Source organism: Abramis brama (assembly GCF_963993115.1).
Source record: "Abramis brama genome assembly, chromosome: 22".
Taxonomy (NCBI): Eukaryota; Metazoa; Chordata; class Actinopteri; order Cypriniformes; family Leuciscidae; genus Abramis; species Abramis brama.
In genome coordinates, this window is record NC_139984.1 from 9,433,945 (window position 1) to 9,451,945 (window position 18,001).

The 18,001-nt window shown below is 36.0% G+C and overlaps 1 protein-coding gene across 2 annotated transcripts in view; it reads left to right on the plus strand.

Moving 5' to 3' along the window:
• Window positions 1–2,398: 2,398 nt before the first annotated feature.
• Window positions 2,399–18,001, plus strand: part of pkp1a (plakophilin 1a) — a 35,948-nt gene continuing 20,345 nt past the window's right edge. The window contains exons 1-4 of one of the 2 annotated variants that reach the window (XM_084097953.1): window positions 2,399–2,721; window positions 5,183–5,295; window positions 15,412–15,704; window positions 16,154–16,298. In XM_084097953.1, coding sequence (XP_083954079.1) covers window positions 2,544–2,721; window positions 5,183–5,295; window positions 15,412–15,704; window positions 16,154–16,298 — 729 coding nt within the window. In that variant the 5' untranslated portion in view covers window positions 2,399–2,543. Of the gene's footprint in view, window positions 2,722–5,182; window positions 5,296–11,556; window positions 12,258–15,411; window positions 15,705–16,153; window positions 16,299–18,001 lie in introns of those variants that run through there. The other variant, XM_084097954.1, reaches the window with a different exon arrangement.

Genomic DNA, 18,001 nt, shown 5'->3' on the forward strand with positions numbered 1-18,001 from the left:
TAACGTCTTAACCCTTTTGTTAACAGCATGAGAAAGTAGCCTAGTATTTTCGGGTGTGGCTGTAAAAGAAGGGATAATTATAATATGGAGTTCCAACACTTAAAGTGTGTGAGTCACAGAAGGTGAATCACTGAAGTGCAGGACAATACCGTGTTGTTCTTCTGAGTGAATGTTTGGACTCTTAGTTGAAATCTGTCACTTATGTGTGACAGATTAAGCACTAAAAGATCTCTCATCATCCACACTGGAGCACGAGAACATTGCACAATCCTATAACCGCATGTGACTTTCTAATAAAAGTTTGCACTTTCTAATTTCCATAGAAATAGCTGAGTAACAATTCTGAGACTCATTTCACACAGAGATTCCGGAAAATACACAGGTAAAGTGACCCGGGATTTGACCTGGGTTCGTTTGATTTTGGTTCATTCACACTGCCAGTGATTTTCCGGAATCAGTGAGTGCGTTCAGACACAACCCGTAAAAATTGGAAAATCCCGTAAAGACACGTGACATCGATGTGACTTGTAATCTCAGCAGCGTCAAATTTGCTTGTGAGCTGCGATTTCTCTCTCGAGAAACCACGCTTGTGCATTTTTTCCCCTCTGATTCGATCATAAACTTGTGCATAATTACGTGCATTTCGTAATGACTAGCTGGCGAACGACATACCGGCATCAATCCCGGGTCGTGTTTGCGTTCACACAGAAGGCGTTCTGGCACGTGAACCGATCATCTCTAGCTAATAGTAAATAATCACGAATGAACAATGTTGAAAGAAGTTGACAGTACAACTTACCGAAATGTATATTCCTCATACATAATATCGATCAATCAGTGTTTTTCAACCGCGGAATGGGGTCAATAAAACAGCTGGAGAACAATTATGTCACATAACATTTACCTCAGGAAAGCCATTTAATGACCATAATATAGGCTATAGGACGTTATTGGCTAGAAAAAAAAAAAAGAGCTATAGAGAGTATTTTGCTAAATATGTGTACTATATTACATATTTATTATATTTTTACTTATATAATTAAATAAAGTTGTTATTATAATAAAAAACGCATTATATTTAATTTGAGTTATTTTTAACCTTAAATAATACTACCAGCTGATAGGGCTCTCTGTATGTTTACAGCATTAGATGAGTTTTTTTTTTTTTTCCTTGAGAAAAATTAACGCCTATCTTGTGTAGGCTACCTAATATTTATCCAAATGAGTCAATATTAAATCAAATCACAAGAATTGAATTGAAATCGTGAAATTTGTTTCAAGCAATTAAAAAAACGTAGCTTACCAGAAATTGTACCATATAAACATTGTAACATGTTGTCACTAAACCTAATAAAATTCAGTTTAGTTAGAGATTTTTTTTTTTGCAAGATTTTTTTTTACATCCCCCCAATGATTCCCCCCTCCCCCCTCCCTCCCCTCCCTCCCTCACTCAGGCAAAACTCAAAAGTTGGCAGCTATGAGACTATCAGATATTGAGGAGGAAACTTCTAGATACTCTAAAACCAGGCATAGCCTATGTAAACTTTTTGAACATGATGTTTAGTGTAGCTACTTTCAGTTATTTATTGGCTTGTGAAATACAGGCATACTATATGTAAATGTTAAGTAAAGCTTCATTGGCACAGAACAGAACTAGAGGTTTTTGGTTTAAAAAAAAAAAAACTTCTCTTGCAAAAGTCTTGCGCTCCCCTAAGAAGATAGATAGAGACAGTCAAACCAAAATGTATTCAGACACCTTCAACATTTCTCACATTATCACAGTTTATTTGCTATAGTTTAAAAAAATATAATAAAATATGACAAGAACAGTTGATATTTCACTGGTTTTGTCCATCCTTCTGTTTGAGTGTCTCACAAATGAATTATGTTGAATATATGTCAGCTGTTAACTTTAAGTACACAATTAGATATATTCCAATTTAGGTCAACCAATTACCAAGCAAAGCTTATTTTTGTTCAGTCTGTGGTGTAAAAAGGTGCATTAGCAATTAAAGAAAAAATGCTTTTAAAGCAAAACATGGTCGGGTCAAAGTGTCTGAATAATTTTTGGTCCCAAATTTTTATAAATTTTACTGGTAGTCACTGTATGAAGAATGTTTGGGTATAATATGTCACAGTTTACTTTATTTCACTATCTTCACATACATAAATGAACTAGTGTCCTGTTCCCACTAGTAAAAAAAATAATATCACAAATCTGGTGTCTGAATAATTTTTGGTTTGAAGATAGATAGATAGATAGATAGATAGATAGATAGATAGATAGATGTGTGATGCGTGTGAACTACAATGGTGCTGTTAACAGGGTTACAGATGATTGACAGGTTTAAAAAGTGAATGTGGGCCTGTGATTGGCCAGCGGCTCGACAGCTCCAGTGGGCGTGGCCCAGGTGTGGTTGTTCCCCACAGAAGTGCTGTGCACGGACTCTCTGTCAGTCTACGCAGCTGTATAGGTGTCCGTGTTGTTGGAAGACCGAAGGTCGGGTTTAACCGAAGGTGCGAGCAGAAGCACTGAAGCAGCGATGGCTGCCGAACCGATTCGCTCGGCTATGGTCCCCTCGTCGACCGAGGACACCTCGCTGGTCCTGCCGTCCGACAAAAAAGAGCGCACGGGACAGCAGCGCGTGCTGGAGCAGGTGAAAACCATCAAGAGAAGCAAGTCGAAGATGGTCAAGAGTTCCTCCCTTCCGTCGCCAACAAGTAAGTGTGCTGTTTATTTGCACAAATGCATAAAGAAAGCCAAAGACAAGATGAAACAAAGCTTACAGCTTTAATAATCTTCACTAGCTAACCTGCATGTTTGTTTGGCAGTATCGTATTACTGTGAAAATTACTGAGAAAAGAAAATAATTTTACTAGAATTTTAAAGAACTGAGAAAAGAAATTACTGTGTTTGACCAATTGATTTGTCCAGTCACAAGTGTTTGACTTGACAAAATGTATAGTCATCTCAACTTTTGGGAGTAGGTAGATAATTTTTTTTTTTAAAAAAGGCCAATGCAAAAAGAAATAAAATATATAAAAAAATTACCAGATGAAAAAAACAAATCATAAGCAAGTTGAAGCAGGTCTTTGAGGCAAAGCTGCATTCATTTGTAATTATTACCACAAACACAATTATTTGACAGGGGTGTCACTTGGGTGTGTCTCAAAATCTTCTGAGATAGAAATCTATACCCATACAGTATTTCTGGGTCTGATGCCCATAGGCACATTTTGCCCAAAATGCTGCAGTATGTCGCACTGTAACATTAATATTAGTTCTTACACAATTAGGAATATTTACTTTGAAATCACATCCAGGTCATCGTGTCTTAACAAATTACTGCAAAAATAACCATTTCATCTATTGTGGGATAGTAGTGTAGTTATTTGTGTTTTAAAATCAAGATTGATTAATGTTTTACTGTATTTGACTGCAAGCATACAGTATAAGCAACATAGGTACGTTAAAAGAATATACTTATATAGTAAGAACTCGATGTAATGTTTTCAGACACTTATTGCGTGTCATTTATAATTCAATTAAAATGTCTTTTAGTTTAGATTTATATCAAATGCATTTAGTCAGAATTGAGTTCAGCTTTATAAGTCATATCATAATTACTTCTAATAGAAATTACTGTAAACTTAGACTTAGACTTTATTGTCATTCAACTGCACATTTCACAATTTGCAGTTGAGCGAAATTTCGTTGCAAGGCTCTGAGCATAAAAAAAGACAGTATAAATATAAGTATGAACAATATAAAAATATATACGCAATATAAAATTAACAATTATGAAACAATTATGACTAGTGCAAATATCTGTAGCAGCAGGATGTATTGCAGTAAAAAAAAACAGATAAATGGACAAATTAAACTAATTAAATTAAACTAAAATGTAACTCCATTTCTACTGAAACTTGTATGTCTTGTATTTAAATAAAATTGTAATTACACAATTAAAGTTGCCGTTTAGTATAGGCACAGCCATAATATTGGGATCCAGCCAGTGTTTAGATGTGACGCACTGTCTAGAGCAGAAGTTTGCTGATTTGCATTATTTTGCTTTTAATATCTCAAGGATTTGTGCTGTTTTAATAAGAGACAGCAATGTGTCTTGTTCAACCCCATTGCAGACTCTTTTATTGTATTTTTGGTAACATTATAATAACTTTCACTAACAAGTCATTAACAAACATTTCTTCATATATATATATATATATATATATATATATATATATAAAATATATGTATATATGTGAATGTAAAGTTGATTTATTTTTATTATTATTTTTTTATATTTTAAAGTATTTAATATTTGAATGAGGTTTGCTGACAAACCATAAAATGAAACTTTTTGCATCAAGATTTTTATGGTAACACTTTACAGTAAGTTCCCATTTGTAAACATTAGTTAACTGCATTAGTTAACATGAACTAACAATTATATACTTATTCATTGTTAATTTCAACATTTACTAATACATCATTAAAATTAAAAGTTGTTAAAATCTGTTAATATTATTTATCAGAACTGAGTTATCATGAACTAAAAAAAAAACTATTTTTTTATAACTAATATTAAAAAATTGTTAGTTAATGCATTAACTAATGTTAACTAATGGGATCTTAATGTAAAATGTTATCAATAATATTTAAGAGAAAAGTGTGCATTTAAAGTGGTCACCATTTCTTTTGCGTTTTCACATATATTTAATTATCCCTTCATGTAACAAAATAATTGTATTAACATGTAGAATCTCAATTAATATGTAGTCATACAACTACATGTACACTGTAAAAAAAGTTGCTGTTTTAAATTGCCTTAAATCAACTTGGATGTTTAAGTCATTTCAACTTAAATTACTGAAAGAAACTGACTTAAAAAAAAAGTTGAAAATTGCTTAACTTATTGTGATGAGTAAAAACATGTTGATCATATAATTTTTTACAGTGTATAGTTATGCAATAATTAGAAAGTTAGTTTAAAATAGTTTTAGATGGAGATTAGCATGTCACACTATTACAGTACAACCGTAAATTTTGTTAATGAAAGTTATAATAAAGGGTTAGTACAAATAATAATGTATCTATTTAGATAAACTATTCTCTCTAATTATAGTATATGTGACACTTTTGAAATGCATTGTTGTATTTTGTCTGCACCTTCTACAGCTCCGGCATCAGCGATGGAGTTCAGTGAGCCGAAATTCCAGTTCTCGCCTGGAAAACTGAACGGCACGTCCTTCCAATTCTCCGAATCCAGCATGATGACAAGCCAGAGAGCGGTAAAGACTTCACACAATAAAACTGCATGATTTACTGTATATATACTGTACAGCTTGACAGCAGTGACTTATGATTGTTGCCTATTTAAAGCTTCATTGACACAGATACGGTTTATAGAGGTTGTGCATATTTTCCTAACTGACAACTCTGCTCCTCCATGTAACCTCAGCAACTTGTCCAATTGACCCTTCGCTAAGCCCCGCCCTCCTTAGTTACTGTTGCTACGCCTGTCGAGCTTTTGCGCCTGGCACGTCTATTACAGTATGTATGCACCGGTTTCAGACATTCCTAAGGAGATAATTAGTCATTTTTGGCGAACAGGTGAAAATCTGAGAGAGCAAGACAAAAGGGACTGCAGTATGCATTCGAGGGATATATCCACAACATAATATGCAAACGATTAGAGAATAATTTCATCAAAATTGAAGCTAAAGCCTATAACGTTAGGTCCCAGCGCAAGCAGCAGCCGCCTCATACGCTGACCATTCAAATGGGAAACACACAAATTGAGGAACAGCTTTGTGCATGCACAGCAGGGTAAGTGAAATGTGAAAATATTCTAATATTTATAAATCAAACAGCTTATCCATAAGTATTGTGGAATAAACACAAGACATTAGCCTGACCACTTTGCAATGCTAACATTCTCCCGCTTATATTTGTAGTGCGCCAGGCTAACGTTACTGCTCACACGTCGTGGGTCACATAGTGACTACTGTTATGAACTGATTAAGTTTGCATACCAACCTTTTCCTTGGAGATCTCCGGCAAGCCCCCTGATGTTCCCTCCTTTTACTAACTATCTTTTACTTTTACTAGAACTAACACCGGGAGAGTCGCGATCGGATTGGGGTAACGGTTTGGCCGTCGATTAACAAAATGCTGAAATATATTTTAAGTAATGTTAAGTTATGTCAGTGAGCCTCCGTCTTGCCTTTAATCACACTGCTTGATCCATGAGCTGGACAATAACTTTATTCTAGAGCTGCTATAAAGCCAAAACACTTTACTTTGAATTTCCTATTATCAATGTAAAGCTGCTTTGGAACAATCTACATTGTTAAAAGCGCTATATAAATGAAGATGACGCCCGGCATTTCTCCCCTTGGGTTTTAGGTTTTGGGAAGGGAACAAAATCCACCACCCTGTCCAAACTTTTAGGATACCGGGTGTCAGATTTGCACAATCCATACGCACAACGCTTCGGCATGTTTCCCTCGCTCGAAAGCTTGCCAGACCTCCCGCGCCTAGTTACGGTTGCTAAGCCACGATTGGCCTGTGGCGGTTTTCGGGCGTGGCTTAGCGAAGGGTCAATTGACTTAGTAGTATGTTACTAAATTAGAATAGAATCCTTTTGTCAGATGGACTTTTTATTTATTTATATATATGATGTATATATATATATATAATACAGTGCTATGCATAAGTTTAGACACCCATGCTAAAGTTGACTAAAAAAAGGAATAAAAAATCATCTTTTGGAAATTGAACTTAATGCCTTAATTAAAAAAATGATTTTATTTCAGTTAGCCTAATAGCTGGTTTGAATTGCATTGAGAGATGATCTTATGGAAAGTACCCCATGCCAATCTCTAGGTATGGTGAAGGCTATGTGATGATGTGGGGCTATTTTAATTCCAAAGGCCAAGGGAACTTTATCAGGATGCATAGTATCCTGGATCCATGAAGTAACTGGCCTTTAAAAATAAAAATCTGCCTGCCTCTATGGGGATTTAACATAGGGGTGTCCAAACTTATGCACCCTTTATTTTAAGGAAGAACATTTATTTATTTACGATACATTATTCATTCACAAAGAAAATTGGTGTCCTTAAAGGTTGGAGTTTTCCTAATTTTTTTAATTAAGGCATTAAGTTCAATTTCCAAAAGATGATTTTTTATTCCTCTTTTTAGTCAACTTTAGCATGGGTGTCTAAACTTATGCATAGCACTGTATATATATATATATATATATATATATATATATATATATATATATATATATATATATATATATATATATATATATGTTGAAGTAGTGTTGTTGGCAGTGTTTGATGCATATAGTGTGAATTAATAAAACAATGTTGTAGATTATTAGGTTAATTTGATTCAGGTTCATTTTGAAAATCATCAATTATTAAATTAGTTAATTTCATCTGTAAAGCAGTTCTGTTCTCATTCAACAGCGTCAGTACAGTCAGATCAATAATATTGTTGAATATTAAATATTAACAGAGCTTTGTGTGCATGACATTTTCAAGCTTTTTGCAGTCGTTGTCACGAAATCAAGTACTGACTGTATACATGTCCCGGTCTTTTTCTCCCCATAATGTTGGGTTTACCAGGACACACACACAAATGCACACACGCAGACACTCACGCACACGCACACACACGCACAGGCACATCCACACACACGCACAGGCACAGGCACATCCACACACACACACACACGCACAGACGCACATACACACACATATATACTGTATACACGCACACACACATACACCATTGTATTCATTCTATTGTGGAAAAACATTAAAAAGTAGATATTATTTGAATTTTAAACATTATTAACTAAATGAATTGTTTCTGGACCAATATATTACAATAATGACAATGTAAAAAAAACATGATTCGTGATGAAGAATTGCATACAAACTAGTAAAACATCCAGATATACTGTATTACAGTAATGAGAATGAGATTTCCTTTGCATTATAGTAATGATCATTTGTTCGATTGGTTGCACGCCATGAAAATATTTTCACTCTGAAAAAAAAAACAACGTATTATTATACTAATAAAACAGACTTTTTCATTTTTATTCATGCATAATTTGCATATATATATTTTTCTTTTCATTTTAGGCTGTAATATGACACAAGCATGATCAACTTGTATCTGTGATATTCACACTTTTAGCACTGTCTGTAATTTTCAGTAGATAATTCACGCAGAGAGTTTGTGGATTAGCACACTCCGAACTCAGCAGTCTCCTGCATTGTTCACTTGAAATAGGTTATTAAAATAATAAGGCCGGTGGAAGAGTTTTGTTCCCCGTTTGTGTATTCTTGATCCAAGAGTGTTTTGTTTATGCTGAAACTTTAGTGCGACGCCTGATAATATGCTCTGTCGCTCTGTGCTTGGCATTAGCCGTAAGGAGGGAGGAGGGAGGGTTACTATGTTTTATTCCACTCCATTGTTCTGCACAAAATGGCAGCTTCAAAAAAAGAGATGATAGTTTGTTTATTATTGCAAGATGCAATCTGAGCCATTTATTATGACTTCTTAGCATTTTGTTGTTTAACTTTGATCACACCGGCTGTTGTTTCTTCCCAGATAAGAGTGGTAGGAATGGTGTCAGATTTTTTCAGGTTATGGGGCTGTTTACATGTTTTGGCTGTTCATTTTCACTGTTCATTTAACATCGTTTTCGGGGCCAGAAACGGGTTTCAAAGTGCACGTTTTTGAAAATGATACCATTATCATCTATGTGTAAACTACAAATAGTTGATCTTGTGAAAAAGGTGACGTCATGCACATGTGTATTGTTCAGTCTATAGGTGTTTCTTTACAAAGAGACATCGCCATCTACTGGCCTGGCATGAATAATACAGCGTTTTCATGGATCCGTGTAAACTGGGATCGGTTTTTAGTACATTCGTGTAAACGTACACTAAGATGCCCACATATTAGGGGTGGGCGGTATGACCAAAATTTCTGTTTCACGGTATGACTAATTTTATTTCACGGTAACGATATATTTCACGATATAGTTATTTATATCTGTAGTTATTCTTGAAAAATCGACAAAAAGGGCTTTGTATAATAAATAAACCCAGATAGGCTACTTTAGAAATGAAAAGTACTTCACTTTGTTTGAATTTTCTTTTTCTTTTATTTGGTAAATTATTTCTTTGGTAAACTATTTTTAATAGCTAAATATAGTAAACAAAACACTCTCATCAACTTTTAGATGAACTGCCCCCAACTGATTGATATTAAATACAACTCATGTGCAATTAAACTTTAAATTAAAGTGTTGCTGAATAATTTTTCAATCTCATGTTATTGCTTTACTTCATCAATCAGTTTAGAATATCTAAATATTTTATATTGAACTATTCTATTCATAATAAATTAGTTACTTCCTTTTAATTTGGTAGGATATTAGTAGATACTAGTTATGTTTAAATGTTTTCCCGGTACATTTTTGCCATGTCTGCTTTTAAAGGGCTTGTTTTGTTCTTTTTGTGATATCTGGCAGCCCGTCACCTAAAGCTTTAATCAAGAGATGTTCAGAAGCGTCAAGTTCATCAAGTTCATAAGTGACTAGGAGAACAGCAGTATGAAAACCGAACAGCAGCTACTGTTAGTGTTGACTAAGTAGTGTAAATTATACACACCTTGTTGTAACTGCGTAATTATTTTACATAGTTCGGTGAACACCGACACACCGCGCTCCCTCTCAGTGCGTGCACGCGCGCGTCTTTTGCATCAGTAAAATGCGATCGGAATTTGAGTGACACGTTGTAATCACGCATTGAGTCGAAGCAAGATTTTATCATCTGTTTCAGTGGCCAATTGTTTGGAGTTAGAAATATATAACTCGCGCTGCATATTTAGTAATTTTGCCTCAGATACAGGATTATACATTTGCTTTAACAAGCAGGTTGTTCATTACCACGGCAACCGCTCGCGTGTCATACTGAATGCTTTCGTGTTTAAAAAGTAACTATACATAAGAGACAGAAAGATGCAGATAACTATACATTATTTAAGGTTATTTCTATTCGTTACGATATTGATATATGAACTGTTGTTGTCAAGTAAGCTTCATGCTTTCCCCGTTGCGATCGTGCACTCCTCTAAACTGTAGTCTACGGGTGCTGCACTGCTTGACTGCTGCACCTTTCCCCCGAAAATAACACGTTAACAACAACCCTTTAGAAAACGTAATTCCTTTGTGGATCCTCTTGATCTGCTTTCTCCATGTTTCTTTGACAAATCTCAGTGTCTCATTCTCTCGCACGCTGCACGTGAGTTAACCACGCCCACTTATTTACATGTCGCGGTATCACGGAATAAAAAAATCTGTACCGCGGTAACGATATATACCATCATACCGCCCAGCCCTACCACATATTGAATAAATTTGTATTGAAATATGAAAGCATAAAAAGGTTTTGTCTTTCAAAGCCATCAAAAGCCATGTTTGCATTACAAATTTGCACACAACTTTTGTGATATTTTCTAAATGTCGATTAAAACTATTGCGAAATGATGGCGTTTCCATTAACCGATATTATGCATATTATCCAACTAAAACATAATTTTTTCCTCTCGCGATAAGTCATCCCATCAATTACGCCAACGGATGTTGGGAGGTTTGCGTACTGTAAACCGCACTAGACATTATTTTTAATGGAAGGAGACGTGGTGATATCCAAGCATTAATGGCAAGGAAAGCCCCTTATACTTGTGAGCGGCACGTATGAGATGTTTCTCCCTCATATCTGCTTCAAGATCTTGATTGTGGCATTTCTTTGTTGTTTAGAATCCAGTATTCCCGTGATCCTTTTGTCTTTTATGAGTTTAATGAAGAACTTGTCTCGTCTTCTGTCCAAACATACCGACTTTTACGTACACCAGGTGACCTGTAAATGCAAAAAAAAATGGCATTGTTTCCATTGCAGTTGTGCGAAATATTCCTTTTTCGTATTGCCTGAAAAAACACCTCAAGCAAGCGTAAAAGCTTTTTTGCGATATATGGGAGTTTTTTTTCTAAATTGACTGGTTTCCATTGGGCGCATTTTCAATTCGCAATTTCAATTTACTCAATTTGAAGGGTAATGGACACGCGGCTACAGCCTCAAAAGTTTGTTGTGAAATGGATTTGTGCATTCACGATAAATGTGTTTAACTTCTTATAAACTTTCATTCATATTAAAAATGTGTACAGTACATGTACAAGAATATTCTTATTTTACAGGTTTTTTTTAACAATCTCTTTGACACATTTCTTATGCACAATACTTAAGCCTGGTTCACACGGGACGATTTTAAAATTGTCGGCCAATTTTCCAAACCTGAGAGACCCCACACACGGTGATAAAAAAAATCACGGGTCTAACAGTTTTGGTCGTACAGTGTGTTGTGCGCAGCCACACGGCAAAATCAACACATCACACACGAACCGATTTGACTCCCGAGCATTCCCAGGTCAGACGGGAAATCTCGCAAAATCCCTCGAGATCAAACGTGACTTCAGAGTAAACAATCATGGCGGACGAAGAGGATGCAGTGGCGATAGTTTGTAGTTTGTTTTTAAACGAAAAAAAAAAACGTCATCAAAAGAAAAGGCGATGGTCAAAGAAGTGGAGACTTTCTGGTGCGCCATGCCGCCGGCTGTTTTGATTTTGTTTCCCGGAGCTTCCTCGCCGCCTCGTCACCTCCCTTTCTGATTGGCTACACGCCACAGTCCACAGGCTACGTGCTCGTTTGTCCCCGGGGGACACCACACACGAGGAGAAATCGGGCCGAAAAAATCCAACATGGATATCCCCGATTTGAGATCGGAGCGGTCCCGACGTCCTTCCGAGCAGACGAGAGCAGTCTTAACACACCACACACGGCAGGAATATCTGATCAGATTATTCTGCGATAATCGGAGCATCCTTAAGATTGTCGGAAGGGGTGAATCGGGGCTAAAATCGGCCGTGTGAGCCAGGCTTTAGGTCACTTTTTTTAAAACTCTTCACACAGTGAGCAGAACAGCAGTCTATGTGAGCTAAACTGAACATGACAACAAGTTGCTACAGCAATACCATATTGAAATATATTCCGAATCTACAAAAGGAAATACTATACGAACTATTAGATGAAGCTGATTCTCTTACTTTCTATTTGTTTTCTACTGTACATTGAATGAAGTAATGACTCGTTCACTTTTATGGTACGTTGCCAAGAATGTACACACTCAGCACTCAACCAAAACTTAAAGTAAAAGGAAACTGAATTCTAAAAATTTCATATTGTCTGCAGGTACAAACATGACAAGTAATGCAGTTTTCATAATGCCATCAACTGTTAGTATGCTATGATTGATTATGTGTTCATGTTGGGTATAGTGCTTCGACAGAATGATTAAAGTCGGGTTTGCTGTTTTGATAGAGTTAGTATATGTAGAAAAAGGTTTTAGCATTTTGAAATGTTTGTGTTTGTATGTATTTAACACAAAAAGTGGTTTTGGCCAGAAAATGAACTATTTGGCTAATTGTGTGATGTAGGTGTGTTGCTACATTAAGAGTTTAGAAAAAAGCACTTTAAGTATTGGTAAACGCTTGTTAGCAATTATAAAAAAATAAACTGCAGAAATGATTTTGTACAGTAATGTTAACATGGATAATGTAACATATACTGCAATGCAGTAGAGAGTGTCATTCTTCATTTGTGAAGACATTTTACTAAAGACCATATTGTGTAATGCTCCTGCTGTTAGTGTGTTTTAGGTTGTTGTTTTATGAGAACAATGTGTGTTTGTTGGTGGACAAAACGTTGCTAGTGTTCAGGAAGAAAGACTTGATTTGAGACATGAATGAAGTGTTTTTTTTTTTGTAGCTTTAGTGCATTTTGGATGCAAAATTAACTGCTGTGCCAAGTTGAAAGTTGGTTAGGAGAACTGTGTGAAGTTTTGAAAAGTATTGAGAAATGTGTCCTAGCAATTGTAAAAAAAAAAAAAAAAATATTATATATATATATATATATATATATATATATATATATATATGCATCATGTAAACATTTTTTCATGATTACTCTTAAGCTAGTTTAGCTCATATTCAGATTTCTAGATATTCAAATAAGATAACTGGCATAAACCTACAGTATATTAATCTGAATTATTTGTCAAAAAGCTAAATTGCACTTTTCTGTGCTAAGTAATGATTTTTTTAACCAGAGTATAGATCTTTATGGAACAGTGATGTTCATGTAAACAAGGTAATTGAGGAGCAATTTTATTGTGCCCTTTATGTTTCATCTAGAGTATGTTTTGTTCTGTCTTGTTTAATTTTGAAATATTGATACTGTAAATCAACAGATTGTAAATTTGAGGGTTAAAGTTAATGATTTAGCTAAGTTTCTCTTTAGCTGAGGGATGTTAGTGTGCAGTTGCCAATGAAACACAATACGCCAGGGATATGAAACGTGTGTATGGTCCAGTAAATCATTGATTTTATATTACCTAAATCAAACAGGAAAACTGCAGTTACCAAAGCGGCTCTTGCCAGTCTCAGCGTTTCAATAACCAAGAGCAGGTCATCTAACAATTCATATTCAATTATAAATCAGGACATCAAAAATTAAATCTTTAAGGCTAAAAAGAATTATAAGAACAAATTGGAGCATGACTTTGCAAATATGAATACCAAGTAAGTCTTTCAGTGAGTCAGGACTCTTACTGGACAAGCCTTTAAACAGACTACTTGTGTATCAGATCCTACCACCTTTGCCATTAATCTTAATACTTTTTATTCCCATTTTGATACCTCTGATTTTACAGCAGAGTGTGACAGCCTTTTGGATTCTTTGCCTTTTCAAGATTTGGATTACAAGTCCCTTCTAACTAGGCAGGATGTCTATTTCCAGCTCTTTAAGTGCAAGCCGAATAAGGCTCTTGGGCCGGATGGAATTTCGGGTTGGGTCCTGAAAAACTGCGTCCTGGAATTAACCCCTATTCTTCAGTCTCTCTTCCTTCGATCTCTCTGTACTTCAACAATACCTGTCAAGTCTGGAAATCATCAATTGTTATTCCTCTCCCCCAAAAAACTCATCAATCAGAGTTAAATCACTACAGGCCTGTATCGTAAACCCCTATCATAATGAAATGTTGAAAATGATTCAAAAACATTATGCTTCCATATGTTACACCATTTTTAGATTGTCTCCAGTTTGCGTAAGCAGAAGAGAGATACAGATGATGCAGTGGCTTGTCTATTGCACTGTTTAGTACATCTGGATATCGCTGAAAAGAATGTCAGAATTCATTTTATTGACTCCGTTTTTAATTCAATTCAGCAGCATCAGGTAATAATAAGGAAACTACAGTGTCTGCAAGTTCCATCATCACCAATACATTGGATTTATAATATTCTTTCTAATAGAGCGCAAGTGGTAAAGGTGGACAATGCATAATCGCCAACCAGTATTCTCAATACTGGCGCCCCCCAGGGGTGCGTACTCAGCCCATTTCTTTATATTCTCTACACAAATGACTGTCAGAGTCCATTTACCACTACTCGTTATTTTTAATATGCAGATGGTACAGACTACAGACATTCTTGCACTGCTTAATAAGGACAATGACTCTTTTTTTTTTGGACTATCAACATTCCATAGCATATTTTTAGTATGTGGTGTGATGATATCTTTCTCCACCTTAATATTTCAAAGACTAAGGAACTGTTAATTTTTTTTTTTTAGCTCCTCCAAAATACAGAACCCTTATTCCAGTATTATCATTAATGAAGAGATGGTTGAAAGGGTGGAGTATCTCTGGATTACATTGGATCAACTTCTAGTAGTTTACAAGTGCTGTCAACAGAGACTGACAGTTAGCCTATTTGTAAACGTAATCTCTTCCTTCTGGCCATAGATTACCCATGTGTAGAAAGGCCAGTTATAGTATGCGTTATGTTCCTGTAGCTATAAGAGCTTTAAACACATTAGAAATCGCCACTGATACATCATCTTATGTCCTTGCTTTTTGTGTGTGTGTGATATGTCTGTGATACATCAATAGCAGCACAAGTGTTTTGCAATAGAACATAATAAGTGCATTGTACTTTTTTTTTATTTAATTTTTTTAATGTAAGTACATAGTAGTTAAAGACACCTAATATAAAGTGTGACCAAAAAAACAAAAAACAAGCTTAACATTTCTAGTTAAAGCATTTGGTTGCAGAAACTAAGGGACGAGTCATAATTATTTTCTGATTGAGCTCAAGTTGTATAAACATAAATATTGATAATAAATCTAATTTAATCGTATTACTGTTTTTTTCTTAATCTATTAGCACTTTATTCATCATTGCTTTTTATTTGCCCAGACTGGTCGCAGCTTGTCTGTGCGCAACACGGTGAAAAGACAGACCCAGAGGGAGTCTCAGAAGAGCTGGAATGTGGAGTCTCAATCCAATGGGATGAAGACCAATGGCAATGACTGTGCCTGGAATAAGACAGGTGGCAGAAATACCCAGAAGTTCCAATCCATGAAGTTCCAATCCATGAAGCTCCAATCCATGAAGCTCCAATCCATGAAGCTGGAGAATAACCAGCAGATCAGCGCCAGCCAATCACAGCTCATTAACTTCAAGCCATCCTCCAGCCAATCACATACAGGGTGAGTGTGCAAGAAATTTATTTCGGCAAAAACATCTGCGTCCCAAGCACTACAGTATGTACTAAAAGTACTATGCAAAAGCACATTAGATGCTTGATAGAAACATTTCATATAAGATATTTTGGTAACTGTTTAATTAAAGCCTTTATGTATGCCTTTAAGGTGAATTATAATGTATTATAACTGTAGTTACAATTATTCATGAGACCATACAATGCATTATAAGGCGCATTATAAGGTAAACTATAGTACTAGGCACTGTAAAGTCTAAAATATTATCTCGCATCCTCTGTCTGCTAGTGTTCGCCTAAAAAATAACTTTTGGCAAATTTTACAATCTTTCTCCTTTTTCTTCTAGAGAGAAAGAGGAAAAAAATGAATGTCCAAAAAAAAAAAAAGGAGCTAACTTTAATTTTGTGTCTCTTACATATTTCAAAACCATGGTTCAGTGCGAATGGTGCCAGTGGAGAACTGCCTGATATCACTCTGGAGGAAGCAGTGAGGTATCTGACACTCTCGGATGAGAGCGAACAGCTGCGTGGAGCTTCATTCATACAACACAAAACCTTCACAGAAGAAAAAGCCAAAGATGAGGTCAGGAAACTGCTGCATGTGCCAAGATTTTAGTCACAATTAAATTTAGTCAGAATTAAATGATTGGTTAATTTGTCAGTTAATGTGTTGATTATTCTGATAAAATGCTAAGATCTATTTAACTGTCTGTCTGTCTGTCTATCTATTTTGATTGGCCACAACATTTTAGGAGCAGGTGAACAGTCAGTTTTTGAATTTCATGTGTTCGAAGCAAGAAAATTGTGCACGCAAAAAGATCTGTGTGACTTTGACAAGGGCCAAATAATAATGGCTAGACAACTGGTTCAAAGCATCTCCAAAACAGCAAGTCTTGTGTGGTGTTCCTGGTTAGCACTGGTTATCAAAAGTGGTGCAAGGAATCACAACCAGTAAACTGGTGTCAGGGTCATGGGTGCCCAAGGCTCATTGATGCATGTGGGGAGTGAAGGCTAGCCCGTCTGGTCTGATCACACACAGCTACTGTAGCTCATATTGATGAAAAATGTAACCCTTATGGACATTTTTATCTTTTTCAGTTTTGTTTTGTTTTTGATCATTTTTCCTGTGTTAATGCCGACTGTATACATTTTGGCGCAGGTGTGTATTTTTATTGGAATGTTACTATTTCACTCCCATTTTCTTTCATGAATCTATTTTACACGAAGTACACAAAATAGTTACTCTCAGGACCTTAGGGACAAAAATGTCCCCATTGAAACTGCAATTTTTAATCCCAGGGCCATTTAACTATAAAATGATGTAGTCATTGTTAAAGTCCCCCTGTGGTAAAAATCAAGCTTTTAATGTAGTTTATATGTCTATGTGGTGTTTTTAATATGCTTTAAGACAAACCATGTGCAAATTCATAAGTCATCACCATTGCTGAGTATTTTCTCCTTCAAACTGCAATGAACCAAAGACAGTCTCAAAAACACGGTTTGAAATCGCTGGTGATTCTGACGTCACAAACTACCTTGTAACCAATCAGATCAACGTGTGATTGTCAACGAGTGGATCTCTGAGCTGGTGTGAGTGAGTGGAGGCGGGGCTCATTTGCATATTCATAGAACCGCATATACTAAATGAGGCTAGGGTGTAGAGTTAAATTCAAGCTATTTTAAAGTAGATGATGACCCCTGTCCACTGCCGAAAGACCCTACAATGGGCAAGTGAGTGTCAAAACTGGACCATGGAGCAATAGAAGAATTCTCTTTTAGATCAGGTGGATGGCCAGGTCCTTTTGCATCGTTTAGTTGGTGGAAAAGATGACAAACAGGATGCACTATGGGAAGAATGCAGGGCGTCTGCAGCAGTGTTGTGCTCTAGGAAATGTTCTGCTGGAAACCCTGGTTCCTGGTTCGTGTGGATGTTACTTTGACACGTACCACCTACCTAAAGGTTGTTTCAGACCAAGTATATCCCTTACGGCAATGGTGTTCCCTTATGAAAATGGCCTCTTTCAGCAGGATAATGCACCTTGCCACACTGCAAAACTTGTTCAGTAATGGTTTGAGGAACATGACAAAGAGTTCAAGGTGTTGCCATGGAATCCAAACTCCCCAGATCTCAATCTGACTGAGCATCTTTAGGATGTGGTGGACCTACAAATCCGATCCACGTTTGTTCCACCTCGCAACTTGCAGGGCTTAAAAGGATCTGCTGCTAATGTATTGGTGCCAAATACCACAGGACACCTTCTTGTAGAGTCCATGCCTCGACATTTC